This window comes from Podarcis cretensis (assembly GCF_951804945.1).
Source record: "Podarcis cretensis genome assembly, chromosome: 13".
Taxonomy (NCBI): domain Eukaryota; kingdom Metazoa; phylum Chordata; class Lepidosauria; order Squamata; family Lacertidae; genus Podarcis; species Podarcis cretensis.
The window spans coordinates 47,811,325-47,831,373 of NC_137182.1; the positions used below are offsets into that span (position 1 = coordinate 47,811,325).

Consider the following 20,049-nt stretch of genomic DNA (forward strand, 5'->3'; position numbering starts at 1 on the left):
TCAAGAGACAATGGATGAGTGAGCCTTTAGGGGTGAGGCCAAGTTGCTGGAAGGTTACAGCGCCTGCTGTGGCTGTAGAGAGTGATATGGGAGAGACATGTTTTATTGCAGCTGGGACAGATGAAAGTGTCCGGTTGTGCTGCTGCAGGTTTTCTTCTCTCTGCACTTCTCACAGCAGTCATTCTTCCTCTGGTCACTGCTATGGATGCCCAACCTGACTGTCAGGAATGAGCCACCTCCTAGTGGAACAGGAAGAGGATGGAGCTGATCAAAGAAGTCCAAAGAGCCGGCGAATGGGAAGGCTGCTAGACAGGAAGCAAAACAAGAGACGTAAGGAGTGACGGTTCAACATATTCTGTAGGAACCGGAAGAAGTCTTCAGAAGGGTCATCTTGAGTGATAATGCTGGCGGCTTTGTTAGACCTGTCCAGATCTATCTGTTTGTTTTTGCAATAAATCCTCCTTTTACTTACCTACGCTTACTGTGTTATCAAGTTGGGATCCTGGACTCCTGACACTGATTGTCTGACTCCAGGCACTGTGGTTCTCTGCAAAAGATCACACATGGCAGGGTTGATGTTGTCAGCCTTCATGTCACTTTTGCAGAGATCTTTGTAACACAGAGTTGGTCTGCCAATGGGCCTGGTGCCTGAAGCCAGCTCCCTGTGGAGCACATCCTTGGGGATCCTGACATCTTTCACTGTGTGGACATGTAGATGTCCCTAAGACATCTTTGGGGGAAATCTATGGGAGAAATGTTTTCTGGCAAGTGACATTTGGCCAATATAACATGGCCAACATAATGTGTGACAACTGATTGATAGACACCCAGAAATAAATGCTCCAGACCAAAACGCTATGGACATGATGCTTTACTGTGCATTCACAAGTTTCAGGTCACCATACAATCTTTGTGGGAAGTTGTAATGCCCGTGGGAATTTACTCATAGCTGTGGCCATACCCTAATGATTTCTTTCGTTTCAAAACAATATTTATCATCATTTGCAGGGAAGACAAATGTCACAGAATTCCATTTTTAAGAAGAGAATTCCATATTAATGACTATATTGCATGACCTATCCAAATGAAAATAATCTTGTGTGAGACCTCTGAAGAAGAACCCAACCATCCATTTCCAATGATAGACCAATACAATTAATTCAAGCAATTAGAGCCTAATACCCATTTTACTTGCCCAGGAGATTTAATGGCACAATATAATTGCAATTAAGTATTGCTTCATTGCTGCCAGGAGGAGAAAGAGAGGGAGAGGAATTGCAAACATTTCCATCTTAGTGCATAATTGTTTACAAGACATTGGGGGCGGGGGTCCTATAGTAAGAACTGGTTTGGTTGCAGCATATCTCCATCTTAGCTGGCTGCTTCTTGACTCAGCTGGCTTGAGCTGGTCTTAAGTACCCAACCCAGGTTCAGGTGAAGGTTCAGTTGAAGATACACAGGTACAACTTGTCATCCTGACTACTTATAAATTCTGCAAAAAGGGTTTCTGGGGGTGTAGCAGAGACAGGACCAAAAGGGTGGTGGGTGGCTTAGGCTGGATCCCAACCTGTTTAGCTTGATCATGTGACCTGGCAACCTGGCATTGAACATTATTTTAAAGGCTTGTTCTACCTTTGTCTGGTGGAGCAGCAGCAGCACCCCTGAGGCTGAACAGGGTTGGGATTTGATGCAACTATACACCTTCTTAATTTATACACCAGTTTGCTTTTCACCAACTTTACACCAGTTTGCTTTTCGCCAACTTTTTCTTCATAGGATAGCTCCCTAAAATTTAATTCAGTGCAGATTGCAAGGTTATTGCTATTTATTTTAGGTCTCCCCAAGTTGAGAGGTTTGATTATGAGACCAGGGTAATATATTCATTTATTTAAGTGAACTCTGCCCTTACAACAAACACCCACTTATAAAAAGTACAATATCAAACAGCATGAAAATTTTATGAAATAAGTAAAATATTTCCATTACTCTATATACAAATCCTGCTTGCATCACCCTCTTGTGCATAAACAAAAGGGATAAAGCTGCAAATAGTAAGTCATCATGCATGTGATTTAGCAAACCAGCTTAATATGGAAACACACACAGTTTTTCTGTTTTTAGAACAAATTTTCATTCAGTACCAATTCCTGGTGTCCAGGTACAAGTCTGTGAACATTAATGCACGAAGGGTGGGGTGGGGTGGGCAGCAAGGCGAAAAGGGGACAAGTCTTCTCCATCTTTGATAGTTCTTTTGGGAAGGGAATTTCAACAGATGTCATGTAATCTGCACTAATGCAAGTGTGGAGTCAGTGTTCCTAGGGAGAGCATTCCATGACTGAAGCGGCAATACAGTAGTACCTTGGTTCTCAAACTTAATCCATTCCAGACTTTTAAAAACAACTCCTAAAAAGCAATTTAACATGAATTTTACTATCTAGCGAGACCATTGATCCATAAAATGAAAGCAATAAACAATGTCCTGCAGTTACACAATCAATCAAACTGTAGCTGAACTGGGTTCCGCATAGTCACAAAAACAAAACAAAAAAGCCGCAAAAACAAAAACACAAAATAAATAGCAAAAACAGACAGACCTCAGTGTAACACTCAAAACGGAAGTGTGGCACTCAAAATGGAGCATGTTCAGCTTCCAAAAAAAGTTCACAAACCGGAACACTTACTTCCAGGTTTGCAGTGTTGGGGTTCCAAGCTGTTTGAGAACCAAGGCGTTTGAGAACCAAGGTATCACTGTACTGAGACTACTCTCTTACCAAGAATATACACATATTTCCCCAATAACCAACCACCCCACCCCTCATAAGTATATTGTGTGGTTACTAGATGATTCACATGATTCAGACCATTCATCTCAAGCAAAGAGTCCATACAGAAAGTCCTAGAGTTCAATTTTCCCCTCATCTCTTCTCTTGAAAAGGATGGTTGAGTAGAACAGTCATTTCAAAGTCAGTCCCATTTCAAGGAAGGCAGACACAATCTTATCTTGTGCTTGTGACCATAACAAGGGGGCAGGCAAAGCTGTCCAATCCCCACTGAAAACACCATGCAAACAGAAGTAAAACATGTTACTACTAAAATCATTCTGGAAATACAGTACCACAGCTGGAAAATATATCACAATACTGCCACCAGGTACTCCCTGCGGCACTTCACTTTGTTATAGCTTTCCACAAGGCAGATTTCACCTCTTTATTCCGTATGGTGTATATGAAAGGGTTCAGCAATGGGGTTAATACCGTGTTGAGAACAGAGACCACTTTGTTGCTGTGGACAGAGGAGTGTGCCGTGGGCTTCAAGTACATGAAGAGAACAGCTCCATAAAATATGGTGACCACCGTGAGATGGGAAGCGCAAGTGGAGAAGGCTTTCTGTCGTCCCTTGCTGGAAGGAATCCTCAAAATGGTTGAGATGATGTAGATGTAGGAGACCACAGTGAAGAGAAAGGAACTTGGGATTATGCTGGCTGTCCCCAACAAACCAAGGAATTCAATGAGACTGGTGTCTGCACAGGCCAATTTCAAAATAGGGCCAACGTCGCAGTAGTAATGGTCAATGATGTTGCCAGCACAAAATGGCAATTTCAGTATCAAAGCTGCCTGACTGAAGATAACTACAAATCCCAGTGACCAGGAACCTAGTGTCAACAGTAAGCAGAGGTTTTTGGTCATAATTGTGGTGTAATGTAAAGGTTTGCATATGGCAATGTATCTATCAAAGGACATGATGGAGAGGATGAGAAATTCAGTGATGCCAAGGAAGAAGTGGAAGAAGGACTGTACCACGCAACAATGGAGGCAGATAGTGGTCCTGGCTATCAAGAAGGTCTCCAGCATTTTAGGGATGACAGTGGTTGTGTACCAGATCTCAAGGAAAGAAAGATTGCTCAGGAAGAAATACATTGGGGTCTGGAGCTGCTTGCTGACTCTCACGATGATGATGATGAGGCCGTTCCCTGCCAAGGTGAGAATGTATATGACAAGGATGAGTACAAACAGTGACAGGTGCCACCGCCGAAGAGTTGGGAAGCCCAGAAGAACGAACTCATGCACTGATGTGTCATTTGCCATATTTGACTCATGTCTTAGGAAGAAAAACATGTGAATGAACAAATGAACGAGCAAAAGGATTAGGCAATTTTTAAAACTAACAAAAGTACTCCTACAAGAACGCAGAGGGAGAGCAAGAAGATGGACACGGGGTTCACTGACATGATTAAGCTCAGTAGATTTTAGCAGGAGCAATCCATATTTATTAAATTTATATAGCACCTTTCATCACAAGATCTCAGAAGGTTGACAGAATAAGATACAAGATAAAAAAAACACATGTAAATAATTAAGAAAAAGCCAACTAAATAGTAATCCAAGTTTATTCCAGGGTACAGTTTTTGAGCTTTCAATGGATGAATCAATCTATGGCAGTCATATTCAAAAGAAGTAAATGTGCAGTGTGACATCAAAACATTAATGGTGGGATTCATCCAATGAATTTTGTGAGTGGGAGCCCAGCACAATAGGTTGTTTTCCCCTCCCCTCTCCTCATGAGTCCTCCCCACTATGCCTCAGTCTGAAACTGACTCTGGGAACAGTTCGGACATCCCCCAGAACAGCACACAAGAGAGGAAGGGGTCATTTTATCTGGCAAACTTATATGCTTGCACAGACTGAACATTTGTAATAGTGTGTTGAATTCTACCCTACCTGCCATTTAAAAATGCCCATGGTGAGTAGAGTGAAAGATAACCTGCATTTTGGGTTCTTTGAGTTGAAAACCTTGTTGGGAATATGGAGAAGTTATGTATATTGAGGTGGGAGGGTGTGGGAGTTGTATCTTTTGGGAAACATTGAATGAAACATTTTGGGAAAATTGAAATCCAATAAATATGACAATCTTTGGAGATGACTTGCCTGAAACCTTTTGCTAAGTGGAGTCATTTGCAATCTACTGTATGAACTATCCAGCTGATAGTTTTTCATGTCATCTTGTGAAGGTAAATGACATTCCCCGAACTTGAAAATATCTGAAGTTTTATTGGGTTGGATCCTGGAAAAAGCTTTTAGATGCACCAGTATGGTTGTATGGCTTATTACAAGAAGTATTAGTGTTAATATTAGTATTAGCCCAGGGTAGCAAACAAGAAAACATGTAATTAAAGAAATGCTAAATATCTAAAACCATTAAAACTTAATCCAAATTTATCTGAATATTCAGCCCCCTCAAGCTGTCAGACATAAAGTTTAAAAGGAAGAACATCCTAAATCTGCCACATGTTCCATATAATGCATTTCAGTTAATATAATGACAACAATTAATGTGGATCACCCACAAAGCAGGAGAGAATACTCACATCCCTTTTTGTACTTAGCATTTCTTCTTCTTTAAGAATCTTTCAGATGTCCAAGGCAAAGAAAACTTGTGTAAGACCTCAGAAGAAGAACCCATCAAGTGATTCGCAATGTTTTAAGTAACTGATCAAGCAATATAGTTATTACTTCAGCTAATTAAAGCTGAATCTATGTTTTACTTAACCCAGGGGATTATAATGTTACAAGATAAAGCACAATTAGCTACTGCTTCACTGGGTTGGGTTTTTTAATAATAATTAAAACACCAAGTGAGTGTAAGTTCTGACCCAGGTCAATGTGTAGGTTTTCCAGGGTTGCACACAGTGTAATCAGGAGCAGACATGCAGTATATAAAAAGGAAATGGCTCCATTCAGTTTTATGAATGACAAACGCCCTCATGGCTAGCAAAAAGGCCCACAACCAATGTTGTGAAGACTGCCAAAGAAATTCAAAATTAATGCCTGTTTGGCTTCAGCCACAATAGGGAATATAATGAATTACTAATCAACAATGGTTCACTGCAACCTAATGAGGCAGAAAGGAGTATGGCCAATCCTCCATTCTTTGGGCAGAAGCAAGTTGTTGTTTTATTATTTGTGATGGGCTTTTTTTGCTTAATATTCCTTGGCAATGCCATGCTTCTGATTGAAGGAAGAATCTTAAGTGTGTTCAGCCCTAGACTTGCCCTGACATCCCTCCCCATTTGAGATTTGTAGCACATGAATATATGCAGGGATTCCCAAATGTTTGGGGCCCAGGGACATACTGGGAAAACTAAGAAACTGTCTTGGGTGCTACAAAATATCCCTTTCACAGAATAGAAAATAGTGATTCCAGGAATATCGTTCCCCCCACAACAGAAAAAAAAAACAAAAAAAAACACACCTATGAAGTCCCCACATCCATACCTAAACATACAATAAATCAGGAACTCCCCCACCAAAAAATAATAATAATTGGATGCCCACTCAACAAACAAAAAGGCATCAACAGCAATGGAAATATCAGGAGGAGCAAGAGGCATCGGTGAGTTACAAGGAAGATGTCTCTGGGTGTTACGGTGTCCACAAGTGCCAGAGGGAATGTTGATTCCAATTTCCATATGCAGTCTTTTTCAGCAACCCTTGACAAAGCATGATTAGCTACTTCATAGTAGAATCAGATTCAAGCATACATAAATCAGCATTTATGATATGGCTGATAAGTCTATGTTAAGGCTACCCTTGCTTGAAACCCTGGATAGCTGCTGGTAATAAGCAATACTGAGCTCAACGGGAAAGTGGTCTGACAGGGTATGAGGAAGCTCTACAGAAATCATCTCCATGGGAAATAAGCTTGCAGTGTGTGGTTGATTTTTGTTGTTTCTTTTTTAAATCAACCTAGTGAGACATGCAAATGTCCATTAGTTGGGAGGAAGTTAGTTGGTCATCCTTCAAAGCAGCACTAGGGAATCTCCTGGGTCCAGAAGCTGTCCTTCTTCCTCAGACCACAAGCACTTTCCCACCCCATCAGGTTGCAGACAGGTAAAGGTGTGGCTGAGCCAGGAGGAACAGGTTGTGATGGCTTATCTTGGGCTGAGCTAAGGTTGGGAGCTGAATGCTGGTTGAGTGCAGCTGATCTGGGAACAAATTTTCTGAGCCAGAGAGCCACTGCATCCTAAGATGCTCATCTTGGTAGATTTTGCCATAGGACTACACCCTAAGATTCACTGGGATAAGCAGAGGTTGGTCTCTGGTTGAGTTTGAGCTCAGCCATGGCTACACTGACTGAAGTTCCTCAGCTCAGCCTGAGATACACCACTGTAAGTCCTCCGTTTTGTCTCAGCTGGGTCTCAAATTAGGTGTGAATGCTCCTTCCATTGGTCAGGATATTCTTCCTTCTGTTATCTAAAATCACACTGCTGAAAATGATGACAGATGTTACTGAGGGCAGCTGGTGACTTTCACTTGGGAAAAACGTATGGTGGAATCATTTTTTAAGCATAAAAGGGAGGGATAAGGAGGCCACTGGAGAACATGACTATCTATTCTGTGCTAATCAGAAGACTCCATTCAGAAGCCATTTTGAAGATTGATAAAGGTAAAGGTAAAGGTACCCCTGCTCGTACGGGCCAGTCTTGACAGACTCTGGGGTTGTGCACCCATCTCACTCAAGAGGCCAGGGGCCAGCGCTGTCCGGAGACACTTCCGGGTCACGTGGCCAGCGTGACATCGCTGCTCTGGCGAGCCAGAGCCGCACACGGAAACGCCGTTTACTTTCCCGCTGGTAAGCGGTCCCTATTTATCTACTTGCACCCGGAGGTGCTTTCGAACTGCTAGGTTGGCAGGCGCTGGGACCGAGCAGCGGGAGCGCACCCCGCCGCAGGGATTCGAACCGCCGACCTTTCGATCGGCAAGCCCTAGGCGCTGAGGCTTTAACCTTTTTTGAAGATTTGAAGATTGATAGAATAGCTCAATTCAGCTTGGGCTAATTTGGAGGCTACCCAGTTTGGCTCAAGGGTCTTGGAAGAGGACTTCTGGTTGGGAGCGACCTGATCGCAAGCGGGGATTTTTCCTGGTGGAGAATCCTGGGTTTTTCGGAGGATTTAGGGGCGCCACAGGGTGCAGTGACCCCTCCGAAGTAGTGTCAGAAGGGTGTTCTGACACTCTGGTTCCCGCGGACAGCTGAAACGCAGACCACCCGGCCGTCAGGTAACTCCTAAAGGAGCGAAGATAACGGCGGGGAGGGCGAGCGGGCTGAAGGGAAGCCATAGCTACCTCCAGGAAACGAAGCCCCGAGCTTGCAAGGGGAGCTCTTAATTCTCGAATTAGAAGGAATTCGGACTTAATTTGTTTAAAAGAAGCAGATTAAAACCAAGAAAAGAAACCGGATGAAAAATTAGTAATTACGAGACCGGCTTTTATCCGCAATCAGTTTGAACACGTTGAAACAGCAAAGCTGCCAAAAGTGAAAGTAAGTTGCCGCAAGCGGATATTGTTTCTTCTCCCCTTTTGACTGGTTAAAAACTAACTTTTTAGAGGATACAAATGGATTAAAGAGGGACCTAAATTGGAAGGGGAGACAGAGGAATTTAGATTGACGCTACAAAGGTCCTCTTTGGAGCTTGAGAAGTGGAGATAAAGAAATAAAACCGTGGTGTCACTTTTAAATAAAAACTGTGCAACGGAAGAGGAGTTTCCGGCTCCATTGCTCACTGTTAGTCGTTCTTTTGTTTGTTCAGTGTCTGCCAAAATTTTGGAAAAGATTTCTCCTCTTGGATTTTATATGTAATGGGATTATTTTTTCTTTTTACATGGTCACCCACAATTTGGATTTAGATTATAAATCAGTTTTTTCTCTTTTTCTTTTTTTTCTCTTTTTATATTTTTAATAATATCCTAACTGTTGGAGGTTTTGGGGTTTTCTGTCCCTAGTGGGCAGAAGACAAATTGCATCTTGTTTTTCTCTTTGGTTCTCTTTGGTTTGGCGAACTCCTCTTTGTCCATTTTAAAGTGACAGAAGATTTGGATTATAAATGTTTAAAGTCGTATACAAAGAAACGATGGATTAGCCTAATTGGTGGCAGAAGATTTGGAACTTAGAAAAGTCAAAATTAAAGAAAGCTTTTCTCTTTTTCCCCCTGGGGATAATTGGAGCGATTTGATAATTAATTTGACTATATCAAACTTGACTATTTTTGGAAGGATTAGCCTAATTGGTGGCAAGAAGATTTTTTTTTTATTTATTGGAATCGTGAGTCCAGCTGTATTTTTTTTCCATATTCAAGGTTGGAATTGGGCCGAAGATTACATAAAGTTTTGGAATTGTAAAGTGGGAACTGCGAACCCATGTAAGATCAGTTAGAAACTGTTGAATATTAGAGTTGTTTGAATTATTTGAATTATAAAATTTGAATTTAAGTATACAATTGTATATTGGGGTTGGGCTCACCCAAGTTTGGTGGAAGTGGTGGTGGGACTGTACTCACGTAAAGTGATTTGGTTGGGAAGGTTAAAGGGTTTGTGAGAATGTCTCATCTACTGAAGAAAGGTGGGGAGGGAGGAACACCGGGAGATAGAAGAGGTTCAAAGCCTGAATCAGATTTTAAAGGAGAAATATTAAAAATGTTTGCAGAAATACAACAAAGTGAAAAAAATCTAGATGACAAATTGGAGCATGTAGACACTAGAATTGAACAAGTAGATACGAGAATTGGGAAAATGGACCAAAAAATGGATGATACAGTAAAAGAATTGAAAGGTCAAATAAAAGAAGTCTCTAAAAGAACACAATCTGTAGAATAAGGATTAAAGAAGACAAGGGCTGAGATGAAAGAAGTAAGACATGAGGAGGAGAAGATTAAAGCAGGAATATCGGAAGTAAATAAGTCACAGGAGGAGATATGGGATGCAATCTCCATGAACGAATTGAGACAGCGGGAAGTGAATCTTAGACTGAGAGCAGTTCCAGAGGTACAAGGGGAAAACATCAGAGATAAATTAATAACGGAGATTGCTCAATGGTTGGATCTACAAAAAGAAGAAGTGGAGAGAACTGTCCAGAATGCTTTTAGGATGAGAGTAAGAACAACTAAATCAAGGAAAGTACTGGGAGATTGCCTGATTACTTTTAAGGATAAAGACATGAGAAATTTAATACTTCAAAAAAACAGAGAGAAGAGACTGAATATTGATGGGAGTTATATAATCATCTTTAAAGACATTCCGGTTAGGTTGATGAAACGAAGAGACCCATACAAACTATGAAGAAAGATCATTTAGATGGAGATTGAATGATTACCTTTTGGATGATGAAAAAATTATACAAGAAGCACGGAAAAAGTTGATGGAGTATTTTTCAGATAATATGAACAAAGGTACAAAGATGAGTACAGTTTGGGATGCAAGCAAGGCGGTAATGAGAGGATTCTTCATTCAATGGAATGCGATTAAAAATAAGAACAGAGAGAAAGGAAAGAAGGAAATTCTAAAACAAATAATGGACAATGAACAAAAGCTAATTAAAAAACCGAATAATGTCAGAATAAAACAAAATATTAAAGCCCTACAAACGCAGTTTGCAATGATCATTAATAAAGAGGTGGAATGGAATGTCAAAAAGTTAAGACAAAGAAATTTTGAATTCGCTAACAAATCTGGTAAATGGCTTGCATGGCAAATCAAGAAAAGAAAAGAACAAAGTACAATTAATAAAATTATTGTGGATGGAGAAGAGATAGAAAACCCAAAAGGTATTAGAAAGGGATTCTTGGACTTTTATAATCATTTGTATGCAAAACGAGAAAAAAACAATATGAAGAAAATTTTTAAAAGAAAAAAAGGTGCAAAAGATCCCGACAGAAATGAAAGACAGACTGAATGCCCCAATTGAGAATGAGGAGATAATAGAAATTATAAAAGAGTTGAAAAAAGGAAAGGCACCAGGACCGGATGGCTTTACAGTGAGTTATTATAAAGAATTGAGGGATACCTTGACGGTACCACTAAAAGAAGTCATGAATAATATAAGAAACAACGGGATATACCAGAAACGTGGAAAGAAGCCTTTATCTCACTTATACCGAAGCAAGATTCAGGCTCTTACACAAGTAAAGAATTACAGACCGATCTCTTTGTTGAACACAGACTACAAGATCTTTTCGGGTATTTTAGCAAAAAGATTAAAAAAGATATTGCAAGAATTTATTCATGAAGATCAGGCGGGTTTCCTTCCTGGCAGGCAAATGAAAGACAACGTGAGGAATATAATAAATATTTTGGAATATCTGACTGCCAGGAATGAGAAATAAGCCATTTTAATGTTTGTAGATGCAGAGAAAGCGTTTGATAATATATCATGGGAATTTATGCTAAAAAATTTAGAAATGATGGAAGTGGGGAAGGATTTTTTTAATGGTATAAAGGCAATCTAATCAGAGCAAAGAGCGAAATTGATTGTAAATAATGTACTTACAGAAGAAGTGAAGATAAAGAAAGGTACAAGACAGGGATGCCCTCTCTCACCATTGTTATTTATAACGGTCCTGGAGGTCCTTTTGAGTTCAATCAGACGAAATGCACTAATACAGGGGGTCACAGTAGGTCAAAATGAATATAAAGTAAAAAGCCTTTGCTGATGACCTTAAATGAGGTTTTAAAGGAAATTGACCAATTTGGCAAGGTGGCCGGGTTTATGTTAAATAAGAGGAAAACCAAAATAATGGTGAAGAATATGGATCAGAGTTCAATAGAAGAAATGCAAAAAGAAACAGAGATGGAGGTGGCTAAGAAGGTAAAGTATTTGGGAATATGGTTAACCCCAAAAAATACTGATTTATATCAAAATAACTACATACCGATGTGGAAGGGAATTAAGAAAGACCTTGAAGTTTGGGGTAGGATGAAACTATCCCTTTGGGGCAGAATTTCAACGATTAAAATGAGTGTGCTTCCAAAGATGTTATTTTTGTTTCAAATGATTCCAATAATTAAGGGGACAAAGACCTTCAGAGAGTGGCAAAGAACGATATCAAGATATATCTGGCAGGGCAAGAAGCCAAGAATACAACTTAAGCTTCTAACTGATGTGAAGGAAAGAGGTGGTTTCACCCTGCCAGACTTGAAACTATATTATGAAGCATCTTGTCTCTGTTGGTTAAAGGATTGGATAACACTAAAAAACAATAAGTTGTTAGACCTTGGAGGTTTTGATAACAGATTTGGATGGCACGCCTATTTATGGTTGGGGAAGAAGAAAGTCCACAAAATATTTGGGAATCACATCTTTAGAGGTCCCTTAATAGAAATATGGGATAGGTACCAAAATATTTTGGAACCTAAAGTACCACATTGCTTGTCCCCATTAGAGGTTATGAGTGTAAAGAAAACAAACATGAGAGGGTATTGGATTACCTATGGAGATATAGTAATTAAAGGGGGGGGGATGGAAAATGAAGCCATATGAACAAGTTAAAGACTATGTATATGACTGGTTGCATTACCTACAAACAAATGAAATGTTCAAAAAGGACCTTAAAGAGAGGGGATATATTGAAAGAGAGTCGGAATTTCAAACAGAGATAATAAATAATGATTGTAAGATAATGTCAAAAATGTATAAAATGTTATTGGAGTGGCAAACAAAGGACGAAGAGATTAAATTGGTTATGACACATTGGGCCAGAGATTTTGGTTATAATATACAATTAGTTGATTGGGAAAAAGTATGGAATGAAAATATGAAATTCACTGCATGTATGATATTAAAGGAAAATATTATGAAAATGGTATACAGATGGTATATTACCCCGGTTAAGCTTGCAAAAATGTTTAAAACATGTAACAAGTGTTGGAAATGTAAAGAAAAGGAAGGATCTTTTTTCCATATGTGGTGGGAATGTAAGAAGCTTAAGGGTTTCTGGGAAATGATATATAAAGAGTTGAAGAATGTGTTTAAATACACATTTGTAAAGAAACCATAAGCCTTTTTGTTAGGAATTACAGGAAGAGAGATTAATAGAAGTGATTACAAACTTTTTCAATATGCAGTGACTGCGGCAAGAATTTTAATGGCCCAAAAATGGAAACAAGAGGAATTACCGACAGTGGAAGAGTGGAGAATGAAACTTATGGACTATGCAGAATTGGACAAAATGACTGGGAAAATTAGATACCAGAAATATCACAAGTTCACTGAGGATTGGAGAAAGTTTACGAATTATCTGGAAAATATATGTGATGAACAGACAACGCTAGTCAGTTTCAAAGAGGCTTTGTGATGTTAAAGGGTATTGTAAAAAGAAAAAGAGATGAAAGGATATTATTAACTGGCAATATACTACGAAGGAAATGCGTAACAAATATAAAATATGAGGATTGATGGAGGAGCTGGTGGAAGTCAAAAAATTGGAAATTGGAGAATATGGTTATGTTGATTAATTTGTAAAAGAAAATTTGTAAAAAAATAATAATAATAATAATAAAAAGATTCACTGGGATAAGCAGAGGTTGGTCTCTGGTTGAGTTTGAGCTCAGCCATGGCTACACTGACTGAAATTCCTCAGCTCAGCCTGAGATACACCACTGTAAGTCCTCCATTTTGTCTCAGCTGGGTCTCAAATTAGGTGTGAATGCTCCTTCCATTGGTCAGGATATTCTTCCTTCTGTTATCTAAAATCACACTGCTGAAAATAATGACAGATGTTACTGAGGACAGCTGGTGACTTTCACTTGGGAAAAACGTATGGTGGAATCATTTTTTAAGCATAAATGGGAGGGATAAGGAGGCCACTGGAGAACATGACTATCTATTCTGTGCTAATCAGAAGACTCCATTCAGAAGCCATTTTGAAGATTGATAGAATAGCTCAATTCAGCTTGGGCTAATTTGGAGGCTACCCAGTTTGGCTCAAGGGTCTTGGACTGCTTCACTCCCCCTAAGACACACTTGCATCAGAATAAGTTAAATTGGAAACAATGGTTCTTAGTTTTGAGTTGACATATGTAGCATTGTACTATTAAACTGTCTTATTTTTGCACAAGATAAATGAGTCAAAAACAGAACTTTGCTTTAAAGAAGAGTGACTACCTAATGAGTATTGCTACTCTAACTCTCCAATCTTATTATAAGGTGCTAAAGAGTAACTACAGCAGATATTAAACGGTAGGTGAGTTTTTTTGGGGGATGGGGGTTACAATCAAATCTTGAATATATGCTCAGAGTGCCTTGCTGAGAATTTTGTAAGTGGACATAGAAAAAGCTTTGCCCCAATCCACCCAAAACCTGAAACCTGAAATGATGGCTCTGCATAAATGTGTCTCAGTGTTTGAAATCTCACATCAGGAAAGTTGCCCACCAACCTTGTATTTTGTTGATTTATTAATAATAGGCTTTATATAGACACAAAATTAAAAAGCAAGCATAAATCTGCAACCACCACACCATAAATGTGCATAGTTTGGAATATATATTTTTAAAAGTCACACTTGAGAAATTCTCTTCTCTTGTGTATTGCGCTCCGGACTGCCTCTTTGACCTCTGTGTTCCTGATTGTGTATATGAAAGGATTCAGCATTGGAGTGAGGGTAGTGTTCAGTACCGCCACTACCCTTGTTAGACGAGATGAGGAATGAATGTTGGGTCTCACATACATGAAGACAAGGGCTCCATACAGCATGGACACTACAATCAGGTGAGACGTGCAAGTGGAGAACGCCTTCTTACGCCCTGTGGCTGAAGGTATGTGGAGGATGGTGGAGATGATGAAGATGTAAGACACTACAGTGAGGATCAAGGTCATGATGACAATCAGGATGGAGCTCAACAGTCCCAGAGATTCAATCAAGTGGGTATCTGTACAGGCTAGGCTTAAGATGGGACCGATATCACAGTAGAAATGGTCAACAATGTTGGACCCACAGAAAGGCAGCCTCCACACAACGATGGACTGAAGAAACATAATTATGAATGCTACATACCAGGTGGCAAAAGACATCTGAATGCAAACATGCTTTGTCATAATCATTGGGTACTGAAGTGGCCTGCATATGGCCAAATAGCGGTCAAAAGCCATAGCTGTGAGGATGAAAAGCTCTGTGCTGCCCAGGATGAAGTGGAAAAATCCCTGGGCCATACAGCAAGCAAAACTAATAGCAGTCTTTTTCTGCAAAAGTGTTTGCAGCATTTTTGGTACAACGGTTGTTGTGTAGCAGATTTCCAGAAATGCAAGATTGCACAGGAAAATGTACATTGGGGTTTGAAGTCTTGGCTCAACGGTTACAATGATGAGGATGAACCCATTGCCTACAATGGCTATGATGTACATGAATAAACCAATTACAAAAAACACTCCATGTAATTCATGCAGAAAAGGGATGCCCAGCAGAATAAATTCAGTCACTATCGATGCATTCATCACCTCCATGTTAGCAAACACACAAATGCACACAGCCCAAATAATCCACTAGTATGGCTCTGAAGATATCCAATATTTTTAAAATCCACAAAGAAGCCTTCTTCAGAACAACTGGCATGGAAACTGGGGGTGTAGGAAAAAACAAACAAATACGTATTCAGATATTTTGGAGTGAACTTCTATTCATCAGGATGTTCTCGCTTTTCTACAGTGAAAGATAAATGTTGTTGTATCAACTGGAGCTTTTCAGTTAACGTATAGTCAAATTTAGGAATGGCCAAAATACGCCCCAGCCCACAATAAAGTATTTAAATCAATCAGATTTGTTCATGACTGCTTTAAAAGTAATATTAGGGAGGTAGTTGATGGAAACAGTGCCAGTGGAAATGCAAAGCCTGAATGTCACCCCCAACCCATTACTGTATTGTTGCATCTTTAAGATTGCTAATTCAATTCACCCCTTTATCTATCTCCCCGCCCTCCTCCCCTTCCTTCCTTCTACTGTAATTTTGGTTTAGAGTAAACTTCATTGAACTATGTGGGTCTTAAGAGAAAATTTGCATATTATTATTCTGCATATCCTACTCTCTCTCTCTTCCTCTCTCACATATACCTTGTACTCTGCCTATATCAGCTTGGTTGGAGGCAAAACCCACAAGAATTTGAGGCTGTTGATCAGAATGGAAGGAAGGAAATGAGAAGATCACAACAAAATGGGGGGAAGAGAGAGGAGGTAGAAAGAGGGGAGAAGATCGAAAAGGGGAAGAAAGGGGGGAAATGGAAAAAATGGAAAAGGGAGCAAGAAATAGGAGAGGCAAATAAATAAGGAGAAAGCAATGTGAAAGGAAAGCACCTGCTAGAAAGCTGAACAGAAAGGGACGGCATTAAAAAAAGACAGACAGCATGCTTGGCAGCCAGCATCCTGCTTGAAAAAGACATAGTCTTACCTTTTGCTAAAATTCTGTAGTGAAAATGACAACACAGTGAAGATGCTTTGCCTTAATCCACAATACCCCAGAGGTCAAAAGCTTGTTGAGTCTCATTCAACTACAAAAGAAATCTGGTGTCTATTCTGCTCTGTCTCTTAGCTGGATGCAGAGTCCTCTTGATAAACATGACTTCTGGAGGGATCGTTATTGTATTCAATATTCCAAATGCCCTATTTGTTCACTTTCCAAGAATTTCTCATGGGATATTGCACCCCCAAGAACCTATTGATTGCTTAAGGCCATAGGCATTAATATCGCTATAGTGTGATATTTCTGCCCTTTCCATTCACCTCCATTCCCTTTTCCCCACAGAAATCTTGGTATAGTTATACATTAATTCCAGTGAGAATGACTTCTTTAAAGGTAAACAACCCTTCCTCTAGGACAGTGATCCCCAAATGGATGTCCTTCAGATGCTTTGGATTATTATTCAGCAGAGCCCTTCTGCAAATGGAAGGAGCCATTTTTTAATCCGCTCTGTTTTCTTATATTTTTTTCCCTTGGGTTTCTACAAATTTCTCTTTTATGTTCTTCTGACACACATATGCTCTGTTGTGTGTGTGTGTGTGTGTGCATCTGTTGCTTTTTCCTCTCTTTTAGAAGATATCTGAAGGCAGCCCTGTTTAGGGAAGCTTTTAATGTTTAATAGATTATTGCATTTTAATATTTTGTTGGAAGCCGCCCAGAGTGGCTGGGGAAACCCAGCCAGATGGGCGGGGTATAAATAATTTATTATTATTATTATTATTATTATTATTATTATTATTATTCCAAGCTCCAGCTTTAATTCACTTGGTTAAAGTTTCATGCTCCTTTCTTCAGCATCAGAGTACATGTGATTCTATTCTGTGAATTCTTGCTCTCTTGCATGATTAATATTTTTTATAAAGATTATCTCTCTTCCCTCTATACATCTGGTGCCCCCGCCACCACTCAACTGAACCTGCCTTTCAGTCTCAGCTGTGATGCCCATTGGCAGCCTATTATTACTCCTTTGCCCTGGGGTATCTCCTACACATCACCACTTTTTGGAATGATTCCCCACAAAACTCTAGGTTAACCCAGTTGGGGCTGGGAGGACGACCCTGGAGAGCTACTGTCAGTGGAGACAGTTGTGAGCTAGATGGCCTGATTTAGTGTAAGGCACTTTCCTCCTTTCCGTAGGGTTCTGTTTCTAGTGTCCCTATTCCCTCCCTCTCCCACAATAGTTCTAATGTTAGGGCTTATCTACTCTTCTTTTTGTTGTGTGCCTTGTCCAAGCAGTTTGCCTCTTTCTAGGCATGGGTCTGAACAGTTTTGCCTTTGTCCCAATTGCTCTCCCCTGGAAAAATCTGTTCTTTAGTGCTATCTGCAATCTGCAGAAAACCCTATTGTTGTTTATTCCAATTTAGCACTAAAAAAATAGGGTTTCCCCAGGGGAGAGGTGGCAAAGCAAAAGGAGGTGTGTATAAGCCACTAGTCTGATTCTTTCTCAATTTGCATAAGAGTGGAGGCAAATCTATTCAAAATGAATTTACTCATGGCATTCGGTGGCTCCGACTCTATCAAGCTTTGCTTGTCTTGGACCATTTCTTAATATCAAGTGTCCACTTGCACCCAAAATACTTCTGCATTGTCATTTTTAAATACTCACCCACCCCTTAAGACTAATTATATGGCAAGTTATACACAAAAATCAATATGTTACACACATAATACAATAATATGCTGTGCTATATTTATTATTCATAACTGAATAAACATATTGATGCCTAATTTTTTCATATAGCTATAGATATTGTTGTATATAATTTTTGTGCTGTTTTTATAGTGTGTGCGTGTGTAATATACAGTATACATAATGTCATTCATATAAAAATATTTGTAACAACACATATACTTTTCAGGCTTTGTTTGTATTTTTAGCAGAGCTAGGAGGAAAAACCTCACTTGCTTTCCCTTCTGCAGTGACCAAAGGCAGATTATCACATACTCCATCAGCGGAACATATTCTTTTAGATTGCTCTCTACTCAGTAGACCTTGCCAACTGATGCTGAGCAAAATGTTGGCGCTCCGGCCTATAACTCAAAGAAGAAGCCAAACAAGGTTTTTCCTGGCAGATCGGGACAAAGATACCACTGCTTTAGTAGCTTCCTTTTTAGCCATAATTTTACCTGAAAGGGTTCCTAATGAACCATCCTTTCAAGGAACAGACAGGGTGAAGCAGAATGTATAAGTGCACACGATCACAGTGTCACCTTATGATCTTCGATTCATGTAGGTAGTCATGTTGGTCTGAGGCAGCCAATATAGATACCTGAAGAAGTTTGCATGCACATGAAAGCTTATACCAAGAACAAACTTAAGAGCCAGTGTGGTGTAGTGGTTAAGAGCGGTAGTCTCGTAATCTGGGGAACCGGGTTCGCGTCTCCGCTCCTCCACATGCAGCTGCTGGGTGACCTTGGGCCAGTCACACTTCTTTGAAGTCTCTCAGCCCCACTCACCTCACAGAGTGTTTGTTGTGGGGGAGGAAGGGAAAGGGAGAATGTTAGCCGCTTTGAGACTCCTGAAGGGGAGTGAAAGGTGGGATATCAAATCCAAACTCTTCTTCTCTTCTTCTTCTTCTCTAAGGTGCTACTGGACATTTTTTTTAAATATATATATATATATATATATTTCTTATGATCTTCAACAGCTTCACCCTTGTCCTTTTAATTATCCCAGTGATTTTAAATGTTTTATACTGTGATGCCAAAAAAGGTATTTGATTTGAACCTCACTTCTCATTGAGATTAATGAGAGAAATGGGAATGAGGAGTAATCCATATGCATAATTCCATCAGTAATCTGAACTTCACCAATTCTTCCCTTTGGAATGCATTTTAAATGCCTTCTTTCAGGGTCCACCTCTTTTTATGGACTGCACTCCTGACAGCCTCTTTCACTTCTGTGTTCCTTATGGTATATATGAAAGGATTCAACATTGGGGTGAGGATAGTGTTCAAGACTGCTACAACCCTAGTTCCTGGGGATGGGTGTAGGACACTGGGCCTCACATACACAAAGATGAGAGCACCGTACAAAATAGACACCACAATCAGATGAGACACACAGGTGGAGAATGCCTTCTTGCGCCCTAAAGCAGAGGGTATGCGAAGTATGGTTGAGATAATAAAGACATATGACAGAATGTTTAAAGAGAAGGTTGAGAGAATAAATAGGATGGAGCTCAACAGTTCCAGCAACTGACTGGGGGTGGTATCGGCACAAGCTATGCTTAGCATGGGGCCAAAATCACAGTAGAAGTGGTCAATGACATTAGAACTGCAGAACGGCAACGTCCACAAGATGGGTAGCTGAAAAATCATAATAATAAATCCCCCGTACCAGGTGGCCAGGGACATTTGAATACAAACATTGTTGGTCATAATCATCGGGTACCGAAGTGGCTTGCATATGGCTAAATAGCGGTCAAATGACATAGCTGTGATGATAAAAAGCTCCGTAGTTCCCAGCGTGAAGTGGAAGAAGTTCTGGGCCATACAACAATAGAAGCAAATAGTGGTCCGTGTTTCTAAAAGGGCCTGCAGCAACTTAGGTACAACTGTAGTGGTGTAGCACATCTCCAGAAAGGCAAGGTTGCTCAAGAAGATGTACATTGGTGTCTGAAGCCTTGGTATGAAGGCCACAATGATGGGGATGCAGCCATTCCCAATGATGGCTACGATATACATGAATAAACCCACAACGAAGAAGATTCTGTGAAGATCAGGTAGTAAAGGAAACCCCAGAAGGATAAATTCAGTCACTGTTGATGTATTCAT

General features: G+C 39.9%; 3 protein-coding genes across 3 annotated transcripts; all 3 read right to left on the minus strand.

Moving 5' to 3' along the window:
• Positions 1-3,167: 3,167 nt before the first annotated feature.
• LOC307202041 (olfactory receptor 6X1-like) lies at positions 3,168-4,085 on the minus strand (the record flags this gene model as incomplete). Its single annotated transcript, XM_079951661.1, has 1 exon — positions 3,168-4,085. One exon carries the CDS (start codon positions 4,083-4,085, stop codon positions 3,168-3,170), a length of 918 nt encoding a protein of 305 aa, XP_079807787.1.
• A 10,229-nt stretch (positions 4,086-14,314) lies between these two features.
• LOC307200520 (olfactory receptor 6X1-like) lies at positions 14,315-15,273 on the minus strand (the record flags this gene model as incomplete). The annotated part of the gene is made up of 1 exon (XM_079949060.1): positions 14,315-15,273. The coding sequence occupies exon 1, from the start codon at positions 15,263-15,265 to the stop codon at positions 14,315-14,317; it is 951 nt and encodes a 316-aa protein (XP_079805186.1). The 5' UTR covers positions 15,266-15,273.
• A 3,715-nt stretch (positions 15,274-18,988) lies between these two features.
• On the minus strand, positions 18,989-20,049 carry LOC307202023 (olfactory receptor 6X1-like; the record flags this gene model as incomplete). Its single annotated transcript, XM_079951643.1, has 1 exon — positions 18,989-20,049. The coding sequence occupies one exon, from the start codon at positions 20,047-20,049 to the stop codon at positions 19,108-19,110; it is 942 nt and encodes a 313-aa protein (XP_079807769.1). The 3' UTR covers positions 18,989-19,107.